The sequence below is a fragment of the Mugil cephalus genome, chromosome 11, assembly GCF_022458985.1.
Source record: "Mugil cephalus isolate CIBA_MC_2020 chromosome 11, CIBA_Mcephalus_1.1, whole genome shotgun sequence".
NCBI lineage: Eukaryota > Metazoa > Chordata > Actinopteri > Mugiliformes > Mugilidae > Mugil > Mugil cephalus.
This window is the reverse complement of record NC_061780.1, coordinates 27,017,217-27,034,119: the sequence shown is the minus strand read 5'-3', so window position 1 is coordinate 27,034,119 and position 16,903 is coordinate 27,017,217. Positions and strand designations below refer to the sequence as shown.

Below are 16,903 nucleotides of genomic sequence, written 5' to 3'. Positions count from 1 at the left end.
GAGAAGAGAAGTCCTAAAAGAGGCTCACGTGTCCTCAGAGAGACGTCAAAACATTCACAAGGAGACAGTTGACATCTTAAAAGAGACTAAAATGTCTCAAAGATATTCACGATATCATGAAGGAAACATAATGTCTTAAAAGAGACACAATATGTGACAGAAAGACACAAGATGTTTAAAAATAAATAAATAACATTCAAAATGTCCTCAAAGACAGAGCTTCATTGGTTTCATTGGTAGTTAAACACATGTTCAGGACATAAAGTCATTTTTAAAGTATTTTCCAGCAGAAAAAGTCATGAGAAAACAAATCATCCACAGACCAAAGTGATTTCTACTCTGTGTTTATTTCATACGACTGGTTACACGTTCCCTTCGAACCTGAAACCTCTTTCAAAGCTTCTACTGAAGCGACTTCTTGTACAGGTAGACGGTTCCATGCAGGTACTGCTGCTCCTCCTCCTCTTTACTATAGTTATTGTAAACGTCTAAAATGTATTTATTCATGTCTCTTGTGTCCACCTGAGTCCACAGACCCTCCTCCTCCATCAGCTGCAGCTCTCGCTCCATAGACGCTTTGTATTTTTCTCCGGACTCTGACTTCGGGTCCACTCTGGACATGCAGACGTATCCTCCTGCAGGAAACAGGGAGACATGAATCAGTTTCACTCTTCTTTAGTCTCTTAAGATTTAGGGTTCTGGGACGAAGCCCTACGTAACAAGACAAAAATAAATCAGGATTTTATTCAGACTCTACATCATCAAACCACTGTGCACATTATAGAATCTATAAGAATATTGAGATTTCCTCCATTTGTCTGTTGTTCGTGCATGTAACTCTCAGAGGCATATTCTTACAAAGGTCATCGTTTATTATCTGTATTTCCACCACATGACCACTAGATGGAGGCGATTGAAGCGTTGGGATTAGATTCTGTCAGACAAGTCAACTGTGACCAGTTAAATGACCAACAAGGTTGTTTGTTGGGGAACAGAGTGACATGCACAGGAGCTTTCTGCATTACCGGGATTGGTACAGTTTATTTCTTTTCTTCGCTGTGTATTCTGTATGTTTTTGTATGTGGTCTCCATAGCAACTGTTTATTGGACTGGTGACGATGTTCATGCACTGTGCTTTTTTTTTGTTTGTTTTCCTTTTTTATGTTAATTTCTCTGTTTGAAATTGGAAAAAAAAGAACAATAAAATCTAAGTATCAAAAATAAAACAAAAGGGTGATAAAAAGAAGTGTTAAGACTTGATGAATGAATTTAGACATTAGAAAAATTAGATTTTATTTAGCCTCTACATTATGAAATCGGACCATTGTGCACATTATAGAATCTATGAGAATATTGAGTATATTGAATATTGCTGTGCACCCATGTAACTCCCTAGAGAAACAAGTCTTCATGCTTCATTACATATTAGTGCTTTCTAGATGGAAACATGTGACCATGTATGAGACACAGGGATGAGATTCTATCAGGAAAGTCAACATGTGGTGGATAGTTGATGGAGAATCGTTTTATATCGATTGTTTTTGAATGTGAGGAAATATCGTGACATTGTGCTTTATAAAATCCATAAAAATAAATGTAAGTATTTGATGTTGATTTATAAATATTCCTCACACCTGCAGTTTCAATTTGAATCTAGAGAGTTACCATCACAGTATAAAAGTGAATCGTCTGCATATAAATATATACGAATACATAAGAAATAAAATACTTCTTCTACAATTAAATTACAGCAACTAAAATAATTTTGAAGGGAAAGTAAAATTGACGATTTCTGTGATTCTAAAAACACACTGATGCTGAATGGAGCCAAACTCAAACTCGTTAACAGAGTATGAGTCCGGTGTCTTCTGAGTGGTGGCGTTTGTTGTCTCGTGTTACGTCCTGTGTGTCTCCGCCCCCTTTCATGTCCCTGTCTTGATTTGTTCAGGCATGTTTCAAAATAAATTCTTTGCATGAACTGTAGACTGACAACATAATACTTTAACCAGACACTTCGTCTTGCAGCTCAGAGGCCACTAATAGTGACTCCATCGGTACTGAGGCCTCAAACAACGATTTGAAGACGTCCTCATATGGGGACATTAAGTTTTTCATTCTAAAGCTGGGACATAAATGGACGAGGGAGAAATAACCTCATCAGATTTGACATTTATCTAATTCCATCAACAGTAACGAGCTACAATGTCACTAATTAGCAAGTACTCGTTTGAGGGCGTTGGGATTTCATTGTTTGCTATCCAGGTATTAGAGGGTTACTGTAAGACATCACATTTATATCAAAAACTACTTCCTGTTCAAAGGTGACGGTTACTTTTTATTCTTCTTGTTTTCTACTAGTCCCAAATATCTTGGAGGAATTAAAAATGCATCGCAAACAAAACTCAGGTCTCAGGAGCTTAATGATAATTACAGGGGAATGAAAGTGATTGAATTTCAGGGCGGCTGATTCAGTTTCCTTCCTGGTTCTCATGTGTTGGTTACCTGGTTTGGCAGCGTTGCAGAGCTCCCTGATGACGCTGACGGGCACAAAGCCGTGACGCAAAGCTCCAACAATTATCACCACGTCAAATGAACCTAAAGCAGAGGAGGAGATGTTAAAGATCACACTGGTCCAATATAATAATAGGTTTAATAGGTTTATTTGCGTAGCGTACCGCTCTGTGCAGGCAGTGGTTCTGGTCCCAGAACAGCCAGTTTGAGGTCCCGATAGAGGCCATTCTTTTCAGCTTGGTCCAGCATGCCTTTACTGCCGTCCACTCCCACAAAGTGTTTGAAGCCCAGTTCAGACATCTGTAACAAGACGAGACGATTTTTTAACTGGTGAAATTCTGAATTCAATCTGAATGTTCAGACTTCAGGGAACAGATTCCCAGAGTCAGTGACATAACATCAGTAACATAACGTCCATTTCCTCCATGTTGTTCACACAAAAGCTTCATGCTTTATTAGAAAACCTTAAATGCAATATGGCTGCACCAATGTATAACAGCGAGGAACAAGGTTCAGATTGTATCGGTCCAGTCACCATGTGGTTCATAGTTGATGTAGAATCATGTGATAGTCTCTAAACTTCTTTCTCCTCATTGTGGGACAACTAAATGTTTTCTAATTCTAATTCTAAAGGACCACGGAAGATAATCAGAACAAGTTGTTTTTATATCTGAAGAAACATTGAGACACAGGAAGTAACTCTGACATGATGACTGTGTGTTTTGTCTGTTAGCTGAGGCTAGCTGGTTAGCTCCAGGTATGTGATGCTTCTATCCGTAGAATGAGAACATGTAAATGTTTACTATGATGTAGATTCTTTGAGTAGATTTACCAGTTTGGCGACCCATCCGGACCCACAGGCTACATCCAGAACCTGAGCTTCCTCAGGATTCCCCAGGAAGTGGTCAGACAGGAATTTCACGGCCAGGTTCGGAGCTCTGTAGTTCATCATGGTGTGATCCTGTCGGACGTCAAACGAACCAAAGAGTCAAAAAGTCAGCGGACTCATAAACGTGTCTTATTGTTGATGTTCAGAAATTGAACTCTGAAGCTGATACAGGTTTCATCAAAAAAAAAAAAAAAAACTGCCTGTGTGTCTTTAAACGCACCTTCTCGTAGGTTTCTGCCCAGGTGTCGTAGAACTGGACACGTTCTTTTGGATCAGTGCTTTTACATGTCTGAAACGTGGCCCTGGCATCTTCTGGAGTTCTGACGGAGTTCGAAGACATCGTGGTGACTTTAAAAGAAGGAACCAATCCTGAAAATAAAGTCAGAACAAGACAATTAAGGACAACTTTTACCTGGACATCAGGTTTACGATAATTTTCTTTTTGAGTTCACTGGTAGAATTCACAGCAGATGCAGCAGAACAGTGAGTTTTCTGTGTGACCCCTTTTAAAGGGGAAATGTACTGGGAACTATGTCTGATTTCACACATCTGGTAAAGTCAAATTTTAAAAAGTTGGTAAAATCAAGGATTTGAGAAGTTTATTTCTGGTCATTTCCGCCTGGCCCGAACTTTTTTTTTTTTTTTTTTTCAAATATCTGCCTTAGATCCGTCCTTCAGGTGCTGGAATATGTTAGTAACAGTAGATTTAACATGTGTTAATATGTTCAAAGAACCTATTAACAAGTCAAACACTGGTTTCCTGCAGCTCAGTTCAAATATGTGTGAGAATAGGTGGCAACGAGAGCCGATGCCAGTCCGTCAGATTAGGATGATGATCGGATGAACGAACAAATGAGGGAGAGACCAGTTTGGCCGGTTTAGACAAGTAAGGAGACTTCTTACCACATAATGAAATAAACACGTTATTACCTCTAGAAATACCGCTTGATTTTACTTGGCTTAAAGTTCGATAAACAAGCTGATCATCTGGCTCATTAATTGCTACGTTAGATGTTAATTGCAGCAGCAGCAGCAATAACAGGAGACAAATAAAGAGAGCGAACTCACCTGAGAGCGTTGTGATCTGGAAACAGCAGTGAGTGGAGAGGAGGCAGGCTTTTAAGTTGAAGGAGGTGGTTCCATCACTGCATGTGGATTTTTAAGCTGGTTTGAGCAGACGACGTTAATGACAGAAGTTGTTTGGACATGTGTAAATTCAAGGAATTCCAAACATAGAACAAAGGGTTTGACACCCTGCAGGCATCCTGGACTCACCTGTTACTGTCACCACAACGTAGCATTTTTAAAGACCTCTTGGTTGTTCCGTTCAAACAAAGCACACAAAGAAGAAACAAAGTGCTATAAAATACTGTCAAACTGGCTCAAGACACAAAAATGACCACACAGACTTTAACACATCAACAAAGATGAGAAAAAAAGCAAAAAGCAAAAAGCAAATCATGTCGTGCTGCAGCTGAAAACACCGTCAGACTCTCCGAAGCTATTTACATCAGTAAATGTACGTGAAATGGGATGATTTCACATCTGCTCCTTTTAAAGTGTGCAGTAGAGTTAGGCCTTCTTAATATTTACATGGACGAGCTCTGCAACCAGCTAAACATCTGCAGAACAGGATGTACGGTTGGTGACATCCCTGTAAACCATCTGACGTGTGCGGATGATCTGGTTATCCTGTGTCCATATAGTGCTGATCTCCAGCTTTTACTCACAGTATGTTCACAGTGCGACTCTGACTTTGGTGTTTAATACAGTGGTAAAAAGAGCAATATTATGATTTGCTGATGAGGTCAAATACTTAGGACATCATTTGACTGATGACCTGCCTGATGCTAGGGACATTCAAAGACAATGCTGTATGAAGTACGCACAGGCCAACATGTTGAAACGAAATTCTGTATGTGCTCGTTGTATACTGCCCTCTTGTGGCGCCACCATAAAAGCAGCAGTATTCAGAGACTCAAGGTGGCACATAATGATGGACTGAGGAAGCTGCTTCATGTGCCAAGAGGGACGGTGCCAGTGTTGCTGTGTCCACATGTCCTGCTGTACTTTGTCCATGAGTACGGTCAGGCTCACCTCAAGGCTCTGGAAGTGCTGGCGTTTTAGCCGACATACTGGATGCCTTTTTATTTCTGTTTTGTTTATTATTATTGTGATTTTTGCCTTTCTTTTTTATTGTTATACGGACCGTCTCTGCCTTCGGCCTGATGTTTGTATCTGTGACAGACGTTAGTTTATCTTGTTCCTCCTGTTCTTCTTCTCTGTTTGAAGCTGGTTCTGCTCCAGGTTTCTTCCTGTTAAAAGGCGTTTTTTCACTCAGGCTGATCTGAAGGTTTCAGGCTGGTTTCTGTGAAGCATCTTGAGACATATTTTATTGTTATTGGCTCTATATAAATAAAACTGAAATGAACTGAACTTACCATTTAAGTCATGTCCTGACTCCTGAACGTCACTCAGATATTCACTGAGGTCACATGAGGAAAGGCAGCTTTCTGATCGGATGTTCGTCTTCCTCTCCAATACAAATCATTTGAAAACTGTTTGTTAGAAATAAGTATTTGTAAAAGATACAATAAACCAAACTGTTATTAGTGCCTTTCCGACGTCGTATTCAGGTTCAGCTCCGCCTGTAAAACAAGAAAAGAAGAAAAACAGTTTTTTCAGCTTCAAAAGAACCAGACAAGGCATTTTATCTTTTGTCCACACGGTCATCAAGTCTGTAAAAGGATGCACATAAAACCACCCTCTGGCACGTCCGGTTTCTCCTGCCCGTGGTTGTGGAGCAAAAAGTTCTAGAAAATCTTTAGATTCTGGAGTATTTGCATTAGATGTAGGTGCTGAGTCAGGTACGTTACCAACAGGTGCTCTAATCACTTCCTTCTGTGTTTTTGGTTCTTCTGGTGAGTTTGTATCTGCTGTTAATGTGGACTAATGATTAGCCATGATTCATTCAATCACTCAACAAATAACACATTTAACTCAAACATCAAAGGTCCCGAGGCTTCGAATGCATCATGAACTCTCTGTAGTGTCAAATTACATCGCACTCATTCTATTATTAAACCTGACATGTGAAAAACTTGATAATATTGAAATCAATCCAGTTTTGTTCCACCATCTTTGGATTTTCCAACAACCACGTTTTATTAATGAGTTGTTGTGTCCAGCCAGAACCATTCTGACCAGGAGGAATATAAGACATGAAATTATCACCATCTATGGCAGCGGCCAGTCTCTTCAAACTCGTACACCTTGTTTTATATATGGAAGGAACACAGACAAGACAAGGTCAAAATATAATACTGAAGTTTTTCATTCACAATTACCACAACTGTTACTAGCACAGGTACAGCTCAAAAAATGCGCATATCGGGAAAAAATTCAATATTTCTTGTCAGTAACTTCAGAAAGTTAAACTCATGTATTATCTAGATTCATCACACATAGACTGAAATATTTCAAGCCTTTGTTTCTTGTAATTTTCATGTTTATGACTTGAAGATAACAAAAAACCAAAACTCAGTGTCTCAAAACATTTGAATACTATAGAAAAGTTCAATATTGGAAACTCCTGACATCACATCCAGTCAGTGAATTAACTCAAAACACCAGGAAGGTTCCTGAGGCTTTAAATGTTCTCTCAGTCTGGGTCAGTCGGCTACACAATCATGGTGGAGGCTGATGCCCAGAAGGTCATTAACATGCTCCATAAGGACAGAAAGTCACAAAAAGTCATTGCTAAAAGTCAGAAACAGGGACAACCACAGCCTTCAGAGCATTGTAAAGCAAAATCCATTCATGAGTTTGTTGGAGATGCTCAGATGAATCCTGTGGGCTACAAATGTCACATTCCTCAAGTCCAACCACTCCTGAACCAGACAACGTCAGGAGCATCTTACCTGCTGAGGAGAAGAAGAACTGGACTGTTTCTCTGTGGCCCAACGTCCTCTTCTCAGATGAAAGTAAATATTCATGTCATTTGGAAATCAAGGTCCCAGAGTCTGGAGGAGGAGTGGAGAGTTTCCAAAGTCTGTGATGATTTGTGGCACTGTGTCATCTGCTGGTGTTGGTCCACGGTCTTCATGGAGAAGCTGATTTCATTTTCCAGCAAGACTTAGAACCGGTCCACATTTCCAAAGGTACCAGAAGCTGGTTCGGGGACCCTGGTGTTACTATCCTTGGCTGGCCAGCAAACTCGCCTGACCTGAACCCTGTAGAGAATCTATGGGCTACTGTCAAGAGGAACTTTAGAGACACCAGACCCTAGGATGCAGAGACCTGGACTTCCATTAGACCTCAGCAGAGCCTCAGGATGATCACCACCCTGCACTGATGCAGCAATTCATGCAAAAGGAGAAACAACCAAGTACTGAATGCATAAAAATGAACATACTTTTCAGAAGCCTGACATATGTGTTTAAAATGATATTTTAAATATTTTATTGATTGATATTACTTATGTAATATCCTAATTTTTTGAGATGCTGAGTTTCATTATCTCTAAGTCATAACTATGAAAATTACAAGAAATAAAGGTTTGAAATATTTCACTCTATGTGTAATGAATCTACATAATACATGAGTTTTACTTTCTGAAGTGATCTTTTTCCCGATATTCAAATTTTTTGAGATGTATATGAATAATTAGATTTCTGCATATTTAATAAAATCCCAATTATCAAGAGAAGTCTCATCATTACACTCTTCCTCCGACAGCAGCTTTATCAGACCAACTAGAAAAGACAAAGAGAAAGTTTAACTCCATGTATGTATGAATGGTCTGAAACACTGTCTGGAGGTGGAGACCAAAGGTTGAAGAATGATGAGGATTCTCAGGTTCTTGGTTTAATCTGATGAAGCGTAAACAAAGACACAAAGACACAAAACATCCATTCAGAACAGGTTCTACTGACCCTCCTGGTTTATTTAGCATAAACCAGTTGACCATATATAGGGATCATTGTGTTGTTAACATGAACCCCACCCGTGCAGCAGTTTCTGTCTGTTCTCCTCTTCCTCCCCCCTCTCCTTCTCTTATATCAATCATGACCTGTTCAAGTAGTTTCCATCAGCCAATCAGCTTCCAGCAGCTCAACTCTTCCTCCCAAGCAGCTTCCCTCACATTAGTCATTTCATTCTCCACCTGGACTCCCTCACACAGGTATTTACAAACTGCTTCATTTCTCCCAGTTTAAAAGACGTTCGCACCGACATTGATTTGACTGAACATCTGGAAGGAGGAAGCTCCTAAAGCTCCTTGAACCAGATGTTGGTGGTGAAGCTTTGCGTCCAGTAGTTTGTTGTTTGCTGGAGTATTTCCTCTCCGTTCATTAAATACCTGCAGCAGTTTCATGCACCAACAGGATCTGTGTGTAAAGACAGACACGTCCTGACTTCTACCACTGCTGATTTTAGTTTACTGCTCCTTAAATTCTCTAAAAGTGTGTTTCCATAAATACAGTCCATCAGGGACGTTAGCTCTATAATTTAAATAACTACGGCAACAATGACAGCAAATATATCTGGTAGATTATAACACAGTATTGATCTGGGGTTCAGCTGTCATGAATCCTAGGAATTGTTGGCAAAATGGTGAATGTGAATTTAGTTTATCATCAAAAACACAACCTGGAAACCAAGACCAAGATTTCCCACAAAATGTTTGTGGTTTAAGCTTATGTGAAGTTTCACTATTGGGAACTGATCCGGATCCAGCAAAGGTTGTTTGGGGAGTGGCTGAATGCGGTTAATGACAGAATGTCACCTGGAGCTGAAATAGTTTCCTGCTACACGTCTCTATGACTACACATGAAGTCCATGACTCTGATTCTGATCAGAACGGCGTCTAGCAAGAATAGAATGTCCTTTATTGTCATCATATAGTGTATAATCAGTTAGGAGAGCTTCTCCTTATCAGTGCAGACACAACGTTTATACAAGATAGTGCAAAAGATTAAATTTACAGAGATGTCAGTTCAAGAGATTTCTGTCTTTATTTTGATGAGATGTCAAACAACACACCAGCATCCACAGGTTTCTACCGTTATAACCTCGTCTATCAATATAACCGAGTCTATTAACAGCTGCTCTTGTTCTGTCTCCAGGTCTGAAGTCGTCTCTTCATCATGTCAGACTGCAGGAAAACCGTGGATGATATGAAGACCATACTTCAAACCTGCAGAGGCTTCGATATACAAGCCTGGATGAACTTCTACGACAGCTGGGCCGAGACGTACGAACAGGTCAGTCAATACAATCCCAATTTATTCTCTAGTATTTATGATTTCTTTTAAATATTTTAGTATTTCTTGAGTGTGAATGTGTTTCCAAAGACATGTCTGAAGTATTAGCGACATACAACAACACATCATCTGCATATAAGTATTTTTCTCCCTCTTGGACAAAAATAAACCACAATTATTAGTGTTCAAAAATAATAACAAACTTATTTTGGATGTGAATATGTTTCCACATAAATGCCTGTAAGCACAAGATGACTGGGCGGAGCGTTACCAACATATAAAAACACATCATCTGCATATGAGGATTTACCAAAGTTCAGCAGCAAGAAAAAAACAAATGTTGTGGAACCAGTTTTATAAAGTGTCATTATGCATGGACAGAACTGGCTTCAATAGTAGACACCGATTTAAACCTGCTGGATTCAAGATTTAATCATATTATTGTTTGTGTCCAATTTATCAAGTGAATTTACATGTGAAACATATAACAATGAATCATCTGCATATAAGGATTTATTTTCCCCTTTTGTTTAATAATGAACACAAATGTTTAGTGTTCAATAACGATCATCAGGATCTGAAAGTGTTTTGTTGTTAACAGGATGTGGAAGTGTTGAGCTACAGAGCTCCACAACTGGCCGTAGATTTCCTGGATGCTAACTTCTGTGGGATTCGTGAGGAGGTTCAGGTTCTGGATGTTGCCTGTGGCTCAGGATTGGTTGCTAAACTGGTGAGCTGAGTGTTTCTGTTAAACAATCCTAGAAAATTCAGACTAGACCTGGACCAAGATATTCCAAAAACACCACAGAGCTCACATGTTCTCCAAAGGTTCTAGTGAAACAGAACCAGGTCCAGTCTCCATCTGGACATTAGGATCAAACCAAAGAACCCAAAGTTCCTCCACGTTGGGTTTTTACCTCTTAAAGTGAATCTGGCTCCAAAATGCTACTGATTCACTACAGGAGGCAACGTACACACAATTCAAGCTTTGGACATTTTATTTCTCCTGGACGTCATCACATTCTACCATTGAGCTCATTATACGATCCAGAAGAAGATGGAGATTTACACCTGGAACTCCCCAGGACCCCAGCCACCAAGGCTACATGCTACATAGCAATGCTAAGCTAACAGCCACTAAGGCTACATGCTACATATCAATGTAAAGCTCTGTTTGAGTATAAAAATGCCTGCCATATGCCCATTATATGGAGGCTGCCTGCTGTTATTTCATTTATACCAGATGATCACTAGTGTAGACTTTGTGGTGTATTCCAGGGCAAAGTTTTGGTCCAGACTCAGCAGACATGAGGCAACGTCACATTCAACGGTTATTGACAAATGGAGTCAGTTCAATGAGCCCAGACCTTTAAACCTCGTCTTATTACAGATGTCTGAATTGGGATTCAAACACTTTGTGGGAGTGGACGGCAGTAAAGGCATGCTGGACCAAGCTGAAAAGAACGGCCTCTATCGGGACCTCAAACTGGCTCTACTGGGACCAGAACCACTGCCTGCACAGAGGGGTATTCTATATGCGAAGCCACATTTGCAGCCATTCGGGATGTTTTGTGGAAACTGAAGCCGACTGTTTGTCTTCTTCTTCTTCTCCTGGTTTCAGGTGCGTTTGATGTGGTGATCCTGGTCGGTGCTCTAGATGTTGATTATGCTCCAGTCAGTGTTGTCAGGGAGCTCTGCAGCGCCTCCAAACCAGGTAACTGAAGCATTTATGAGCTGCGGGAGGAACATAAAGTCTTTGTGTAAAGTTTTAACTTGTTCGCTGTGTGCAGGAGGTTTCATCTGCATGTCAAGAAAAAACCATGTGGGAAAAAAGTCAGAAGAATACAAGCAGGATCTGGAGAGAGAACTGCAGCTGATGGAGGAGGAAGGACTGTGGAGTCCAGTAGGAATCAAACAGGAGGAAAGATACATGATGGATGTGACCGCACACTCTGAGGAGAAGTACGTCGGTGGGAATGTTTATCTCTACAAGAAATCCGCTGAATAACTCCCATTTCTGAAAGTATTGCAGCATGCAACAGAAAGTTAAGGAAAATCTTACACTGTTAAAGACCATATGGTTTTCTATGTGATTTTTGTATAAATGTGTTCAAATGTTAAAATAATTTTTTTGCTCTACTCTTTGTTTCTGCAGTGCATTGCAAGCAAATTGTAAATATGATAATAAAATAGATCCCATCCTGTAAAAGACAAAGTCCCTGATTTGGGGGTAATTACATTCTAAATACAGAGGTTTAAACAGAAAACAGAGCCTCCAGATGGAAGGTGTAAAATGTAAAATGTTTTTTTTTTTTCTTCTTCAGTGTGTCAGAATATCAATAAATCACACAAAGTGCTGCTTAAATTTTTTTGTTTTCATCCTTCAGAATTTTGTTTTTACATTTTTTCATAAAAATAACTCAAAATATCCTCAAAGTGGACAACAAGAATCTGATCAAATAGAAATATTACATGGTGTATTTATGTATCCCAGAAAATTCATCCTACGTTCTATGCAAAAGTAATTAAATCCTTCTCGGTTTACGGTAAACTGCTGATCAGTGTCTACAGCAGCCTGGAGGAATATGATCCCATTGCTTCAGTTGTGAGATGTTGGTGGTTGTTGAGTGGATTCATCAACCTTAACATCAGCCAATGAGAGAGAGGTTTGTGTATTAATGAATATAAAAGCTAGCTTAGGCTAGTGACTGCTGTGAACAGTGCAGCTGGTGACTAGGGAAAGACTTAGTGACAGCATGGAAAAACAGCTGACAGGAGGGAATAGTCCCCACTGGGGCTACAGTGGGTTAAAACCTCATTGTGGCAGTAGCCAATGCTTTCCTAAGCCTTTGACTGCACCATATGTAGCTTGTGTATTAATGAATATCTCAAAGAGACACAAAATTAATGCAAAACTAATGCAAAATTAACTCAAAACATCACGCAAAAAGAGATGCAGCAGCAGCAGAAAAGCATAAGAAACTACGCACACACAAAGTGATTTCTACTCTGTGTTTATTACAAATGACTGGTTACACTTTCCGTTCAAATCTCTTTCTCCCTGAAACCTCTTTCAAAGCTTCTACTGAAGCGACTTCTTGTACAGGTAGACGGTTCCATGCAGGTACTGCTGCTCCTCCTCCTCTTTAATATAGTTCTTGTAAACGTCTAAAATGTATTTATTCATGTCTCTAGTGTCCACCTGAGTCCACAGACCCTCCTCCTCCATCAGCTGCAGCTCTCGCTCCATAGACACTTGCTATTTTTCTCCGGACTCAGACTTCAGGTCCACTCTGGACATGCAGACGTATCCTCCTGCAGGAAACAGGGAGACATGAATCAGTTTTACTCTTTTTTAGTCTCTTAAGATTATCTGTGGTGTTTGAGAGATTTGGGGTTCTGGAAGATTAAACTCACCTAAAAAAACAAAAACAACACATTTTGCCCATTTTATTTAGCCTCTACATGATCAAATTCTACCAATGTGCACATTAGAGAATCTATGAGAATACTGAACAGAATATTATGTAATATTGTCTTCATGACATATTACATATTAGCGCTATCTAGATGGAAACAAACTGAGACACAGGGATCAGATTCTATCAGGATGGTTCATGGAGAATCATGTGGATAGACTCAAAAATACCATTTTATATCCGACTATATCTCATTTTTGGATCTGATGAAATATCTCAAGACTAAAAAAAAATAAAGTTGATTTATAAATATAACTAACACACAAAAAATAAGGCACATAGTGTTTGATAACAATGAACCAAACCACCACTTGTGTCTCATCTTGTGCTGTCTAAACCACAAAGGGGAGTCTGGGTGTACGCTTTGCGGGTCCTCCATCCACCCCGACCTCCACCTGAGGATTGAAGCCTCAAATGATGATTTGAAGGGCACTCATTCTGAATTATGTGACTGTTAAAACATGGTTTAGTGAGAATTACAGATTACAGAGAAAAAAAAAAAAAAGCAGTAACACAAATGTTACATGAGCACAGAAATCCCTTGTGATTGAATTTCAGGGTAGTTGGTTTAGTTTCCTTCCTGGTTCTCATGTGTTGGTTACCTGGTTTGGCAGCGTTGCAGAGCTCCCTGATGACGCTGACAGGCACAAAGCCGTGACGCAAAGCTCCAACAATTATCACCACATCAAAGGCACCTAAAACAGAGGAGGAGATGTTAAAGATTGCACTGGTCCAACGCTCATATTTAATTCACCACCTTGTCAATGAAAAACCAAAATCATTTGGGATATAATAAAAGTTTGCGTAGCGTACCGCTCTGTGCAGGCAGTGGTTCTGGTCCCAGTAGAGCCAGTTTGAGGTCCCGATAGAGGCCGGTCTTTTCAGTTTGGTCCAGCATGCCTTTACTGCCGTCCACTCCCACAAAGTGTTTGAATCCCAGTTCAGACATCTGTAATAAGACGAGGTTTACAGGTCTCGACTGGTCGTGGACTCTGGGGCCTCACGTCTCTAAAGTCTGAACCAAAACTTTGCACTGGAATACACCACAAAGACTACGGCCAGTGATCAGCTGGTATATATGAAATAACTCTTCTGGTGGCTGTTAGCTTAGCATTGCTATGTAGCATGTAGCCTTGGTGGCTGTTAGCTTAGCATTGCTATGTAGCATGCAGCCTTGGTGGCTCGTACCTTAACATTGCTATGTAGCATGTAGCCTTGGTGGCTGGTAGCTTAGCATTGCTATGTAGCATGTAGCCTTGGTGGCTGGGGTCCTGGGGAGTTCCATGTGTAAATCTCCATCTTCTTCTGGATCGTAGAATGAGCTCAATGGTAGAATGTGATGACGTCCAGGAGAAATAAAATGTCCAAAGCTTGAATTGTGTGTACGTTGCCTCCTGTAGTGAATCAGTAGCATTTTGGAGCCAGATTCACTTTAAGAGATAGAACCCAACATGGAGGAACTTTGGGTTCTTTGGTTTGATCCTAATGTCCAGATGGAGACTGGACCTGGTTCTGTTTCACTAGAACCTTTGGAGAACATGTGAGCTCTGTGGTGTTTTTGGAATATCTTGGTCCAGGTCTAGTCTGAGTTTTCTAGGATTGTTTAACAGAAACACTCAGCTCACCAGTTTAGCAACCAATCCTGAGCCACAGGCGACATCCAGAACCTGAACCTCCTCACGAATCCCACAGAAGTTAGCATCCAGGAAATCTACAGCCAGTTGTGGAGCTCTGTAGCTCAACACTTCCACATCCTGTTAACAACAAAACACTTTCAGATCCTGATGATCGTTATTGAACACTAAACATTTGTGTTCATTATTAAACAAAAGGGGAAAATAATCCTTATATGCAGATGATTCATTGTTATATGTTTCACATGTAAATTCACTTGATAAATTGGACACAAACAATAATATGATTAAATCTTGAATCCAGCAGGTTTAAATCGGTGTCTACTATTAAAGCCAGTTCTGTCCATGCATAATGACACTTTATAAAACTGGTTCCACAACATTTGTTTTTTTCTTGCTGCTGAACTTTGGTAAATCCTCATATGCAGATGATGTGTTTTTATATGTTGGTAACGCTCCGCCCAGTCATCTTGTGCTTACAGGCATTTATGTGGAAACATATTAACTTCCAAAATAAGTTTGTTATTATTTTTGAACACTAATAATTGTGGTTTATTTTGTCCAAGAGGGAGAAAAATACTTATATGCAGATGATGTGTTGTTGTGTGTCGCTAATACTTCAGACATGTCTTTGGAAACACATTCACACTCAAGAAATACTAAAATATTTAAAAGAAATCATAAATATTAGAGAATAAGTTGGGATTGTATTGACTGACCTGTTCGTACGTCTCAGCCCAGCTGTTGTAGAAGTTCATCCTCTGTTGTATATCGAAGCCTCTGCAGGTTTGAAGTATGGTCTTCATATCGTCCACGGTTTTCCTGCAGTCTGACATGATGAAGAGACGACTTCAGACCTGGAGACAGAACAAGAGCAGCTGTTAATAGACTCGGTTATATCGATAGACGAGGTTATAACGGTAGAAACCTGTGGATGCTGGTTTGTTGTTTGACGTCTCATCAAAATAAAGACAGAAATCTCTTGAACTGACATCTCTGTAAATTGAACCTCTTGCACTATCTTGTATAAATTTTGTGTCTGCACTGATAAGGAGAAGCTCTCCTAACTGATTATACACTATATGATGACAATAAAGGACATTCTATTCTTGCTAGACGCCGTTCTGATCAGAATCAGAGTCATGGACTTCATGTGTAGTCATAGAGACATGTAGCAGGAAACTATTTCAGCTCCAGGTGACATTCTGTCATTAATCACATTCAGCCACTCCCCAAACAACCTTTGCTGGATCCGGATCAGTTCCCAATAGTGAAACTTCACATAAGCTTAAACCACAAACATTTTGTGGGAAATCTTGCTCTTGGTTTCCAGGTTGTGTTTTTGATGATAAACTAAATTCACATTCACCATTTTGCCAACAATTCCTAGGATTCATGACAGCTGAACCCCAGATCAATACTGTGTTATAATCTACCAGATATATTTGCTGTCATTGTTGCCGTAGTTATTTAAATTATAGAGCTAACGTCCCTGATGGACTGTATTTATGGAAACACACTTTTAGAGAATTTAAGGAGCAGTAAACTAAAGCAGCAGTGGTAGAAGTCAGGACGTGTCTGTCTTTACACACAGATCCTGTTGGTGCATGAAACTGCTGCAGGTATTTAATGAACGGAGAGGAAATACTCCAGCAAACAACAAACTACTGGACGCAAAGTTTCACAACATCTGGTTCAAGGAGCTTTAGGAGCTTCCTCCTTCCAGATGTTCAGTCAAATCAATGTCGGTGCAAACGTCTTTTAAACTGGGAGAAATGAAGCAGTTCGTAAATACCTGTGTGAGGGAGTCCAGGTGGAGAAGGAAATGACCAATGTGAGGGAAGCTGCTTGGGAGGAAGAGTTGAGCTGCTGGAAGCTGATTGGCTGATGGAAACTACTTGGACAGGTCATGATTGATATAAGAGAAGGAGAGGGGGGAGGAAGAGGAGAACAGACAGAAACTGCTGCACGGGTGGGGTTCATGTTAACAACACAATGATCCCTATATATGGTCAACTGGTTTAAGCTAAATAAACCAGGAGGGTCAGTAGAACCTGTTCTGAATGGATGTTCATGGTTTATGTCTTTGTTTACGCTTCATCAGATTAAACCAAGAACCTGAGAATC

At 40.0% G+C, this 16,903-nt stretch overlaps 2 protein-coding genes and 1 pseudogene across 3 annotated transcripts; 1 reads left to right on the top strand and 2 right to left on the bottom strand.

The window, feature by feature from the left end:
* Nucleotides 1-328: 328 nt before the first annotated feature.
* On the bottom strand, nucleotides 329-4,618 carry LOC125016543 (methyltransferase-like protein 27). Of its 2 annotated transcripts, none has more exons than XM_047599082.1 (6): nucleotides 4,469-4,618; nucleotides 3,621-3,769; nucleotides 3,344-3,472; nucleotides 2,676-2,811; nucleotides 2,503-2,595; nucleotides 329-635 (listed from the first exon to the last, which is right to left on the bottom strand). In XM_047599082.1, the coding sequence occupies exons 2-6, from the start codon at nucleotides 3,738-3,740 to the stop codon at nucleotides 403-405; spliced, it is 711 nt and encodes a 236-aa protein (XP_047455038.1). In that variant the 5' UTR covers nucleotides 3,741-3,769; nucleotides 4,469-4,618; the 3' UTR covers nucleotides 329-402. The 2 variants fall into 2 exon arrangements, with proteins under 2 accessions (XP_047455038.1, XP_047455039.1); XM_047599083.1 differs by lacking the exon at nucleotides 4,469-4,618 and adding an exon at nucleotides 3,813-3,946.
* A 4,929-nt stretch (nucleotides 4,619-9,547) lies between these two features.
* LOC125016560 (methyltransferase-like protein 27) lies at nucleotides 9,548-12,022 on the top strand. Its single transcript, XM_047599109.1, has 5 exons — nucleotides 9,548-9,663; nucleotides 10,265-10,393; nucleotides 11,054-11,189; nucleotides 11,285-11,377; nucleotides 11,454-12,022. Exons 1-5 carry the CDS (start codon nucleotides 9,577-9,579, stop codon nucleotides 11,669-11,671), a joined length of 663 nt encoding a protein of 220 aa, XP_047455065.1. The 5' UTR covers nucleotides 9,548-9,576; the 3' UTR covers nucleotides 11,672-12,022.
* A 600-nt stretch (nucleotides 12,023-12,622) lies between these two features.
* LOC125016559 lies at nucleotides 12,623-16,619 on the bottom strand (annotated as a pseudogene).
* Nucleotides 16,620-16,903: the final 284 nt, after the last annotated feature.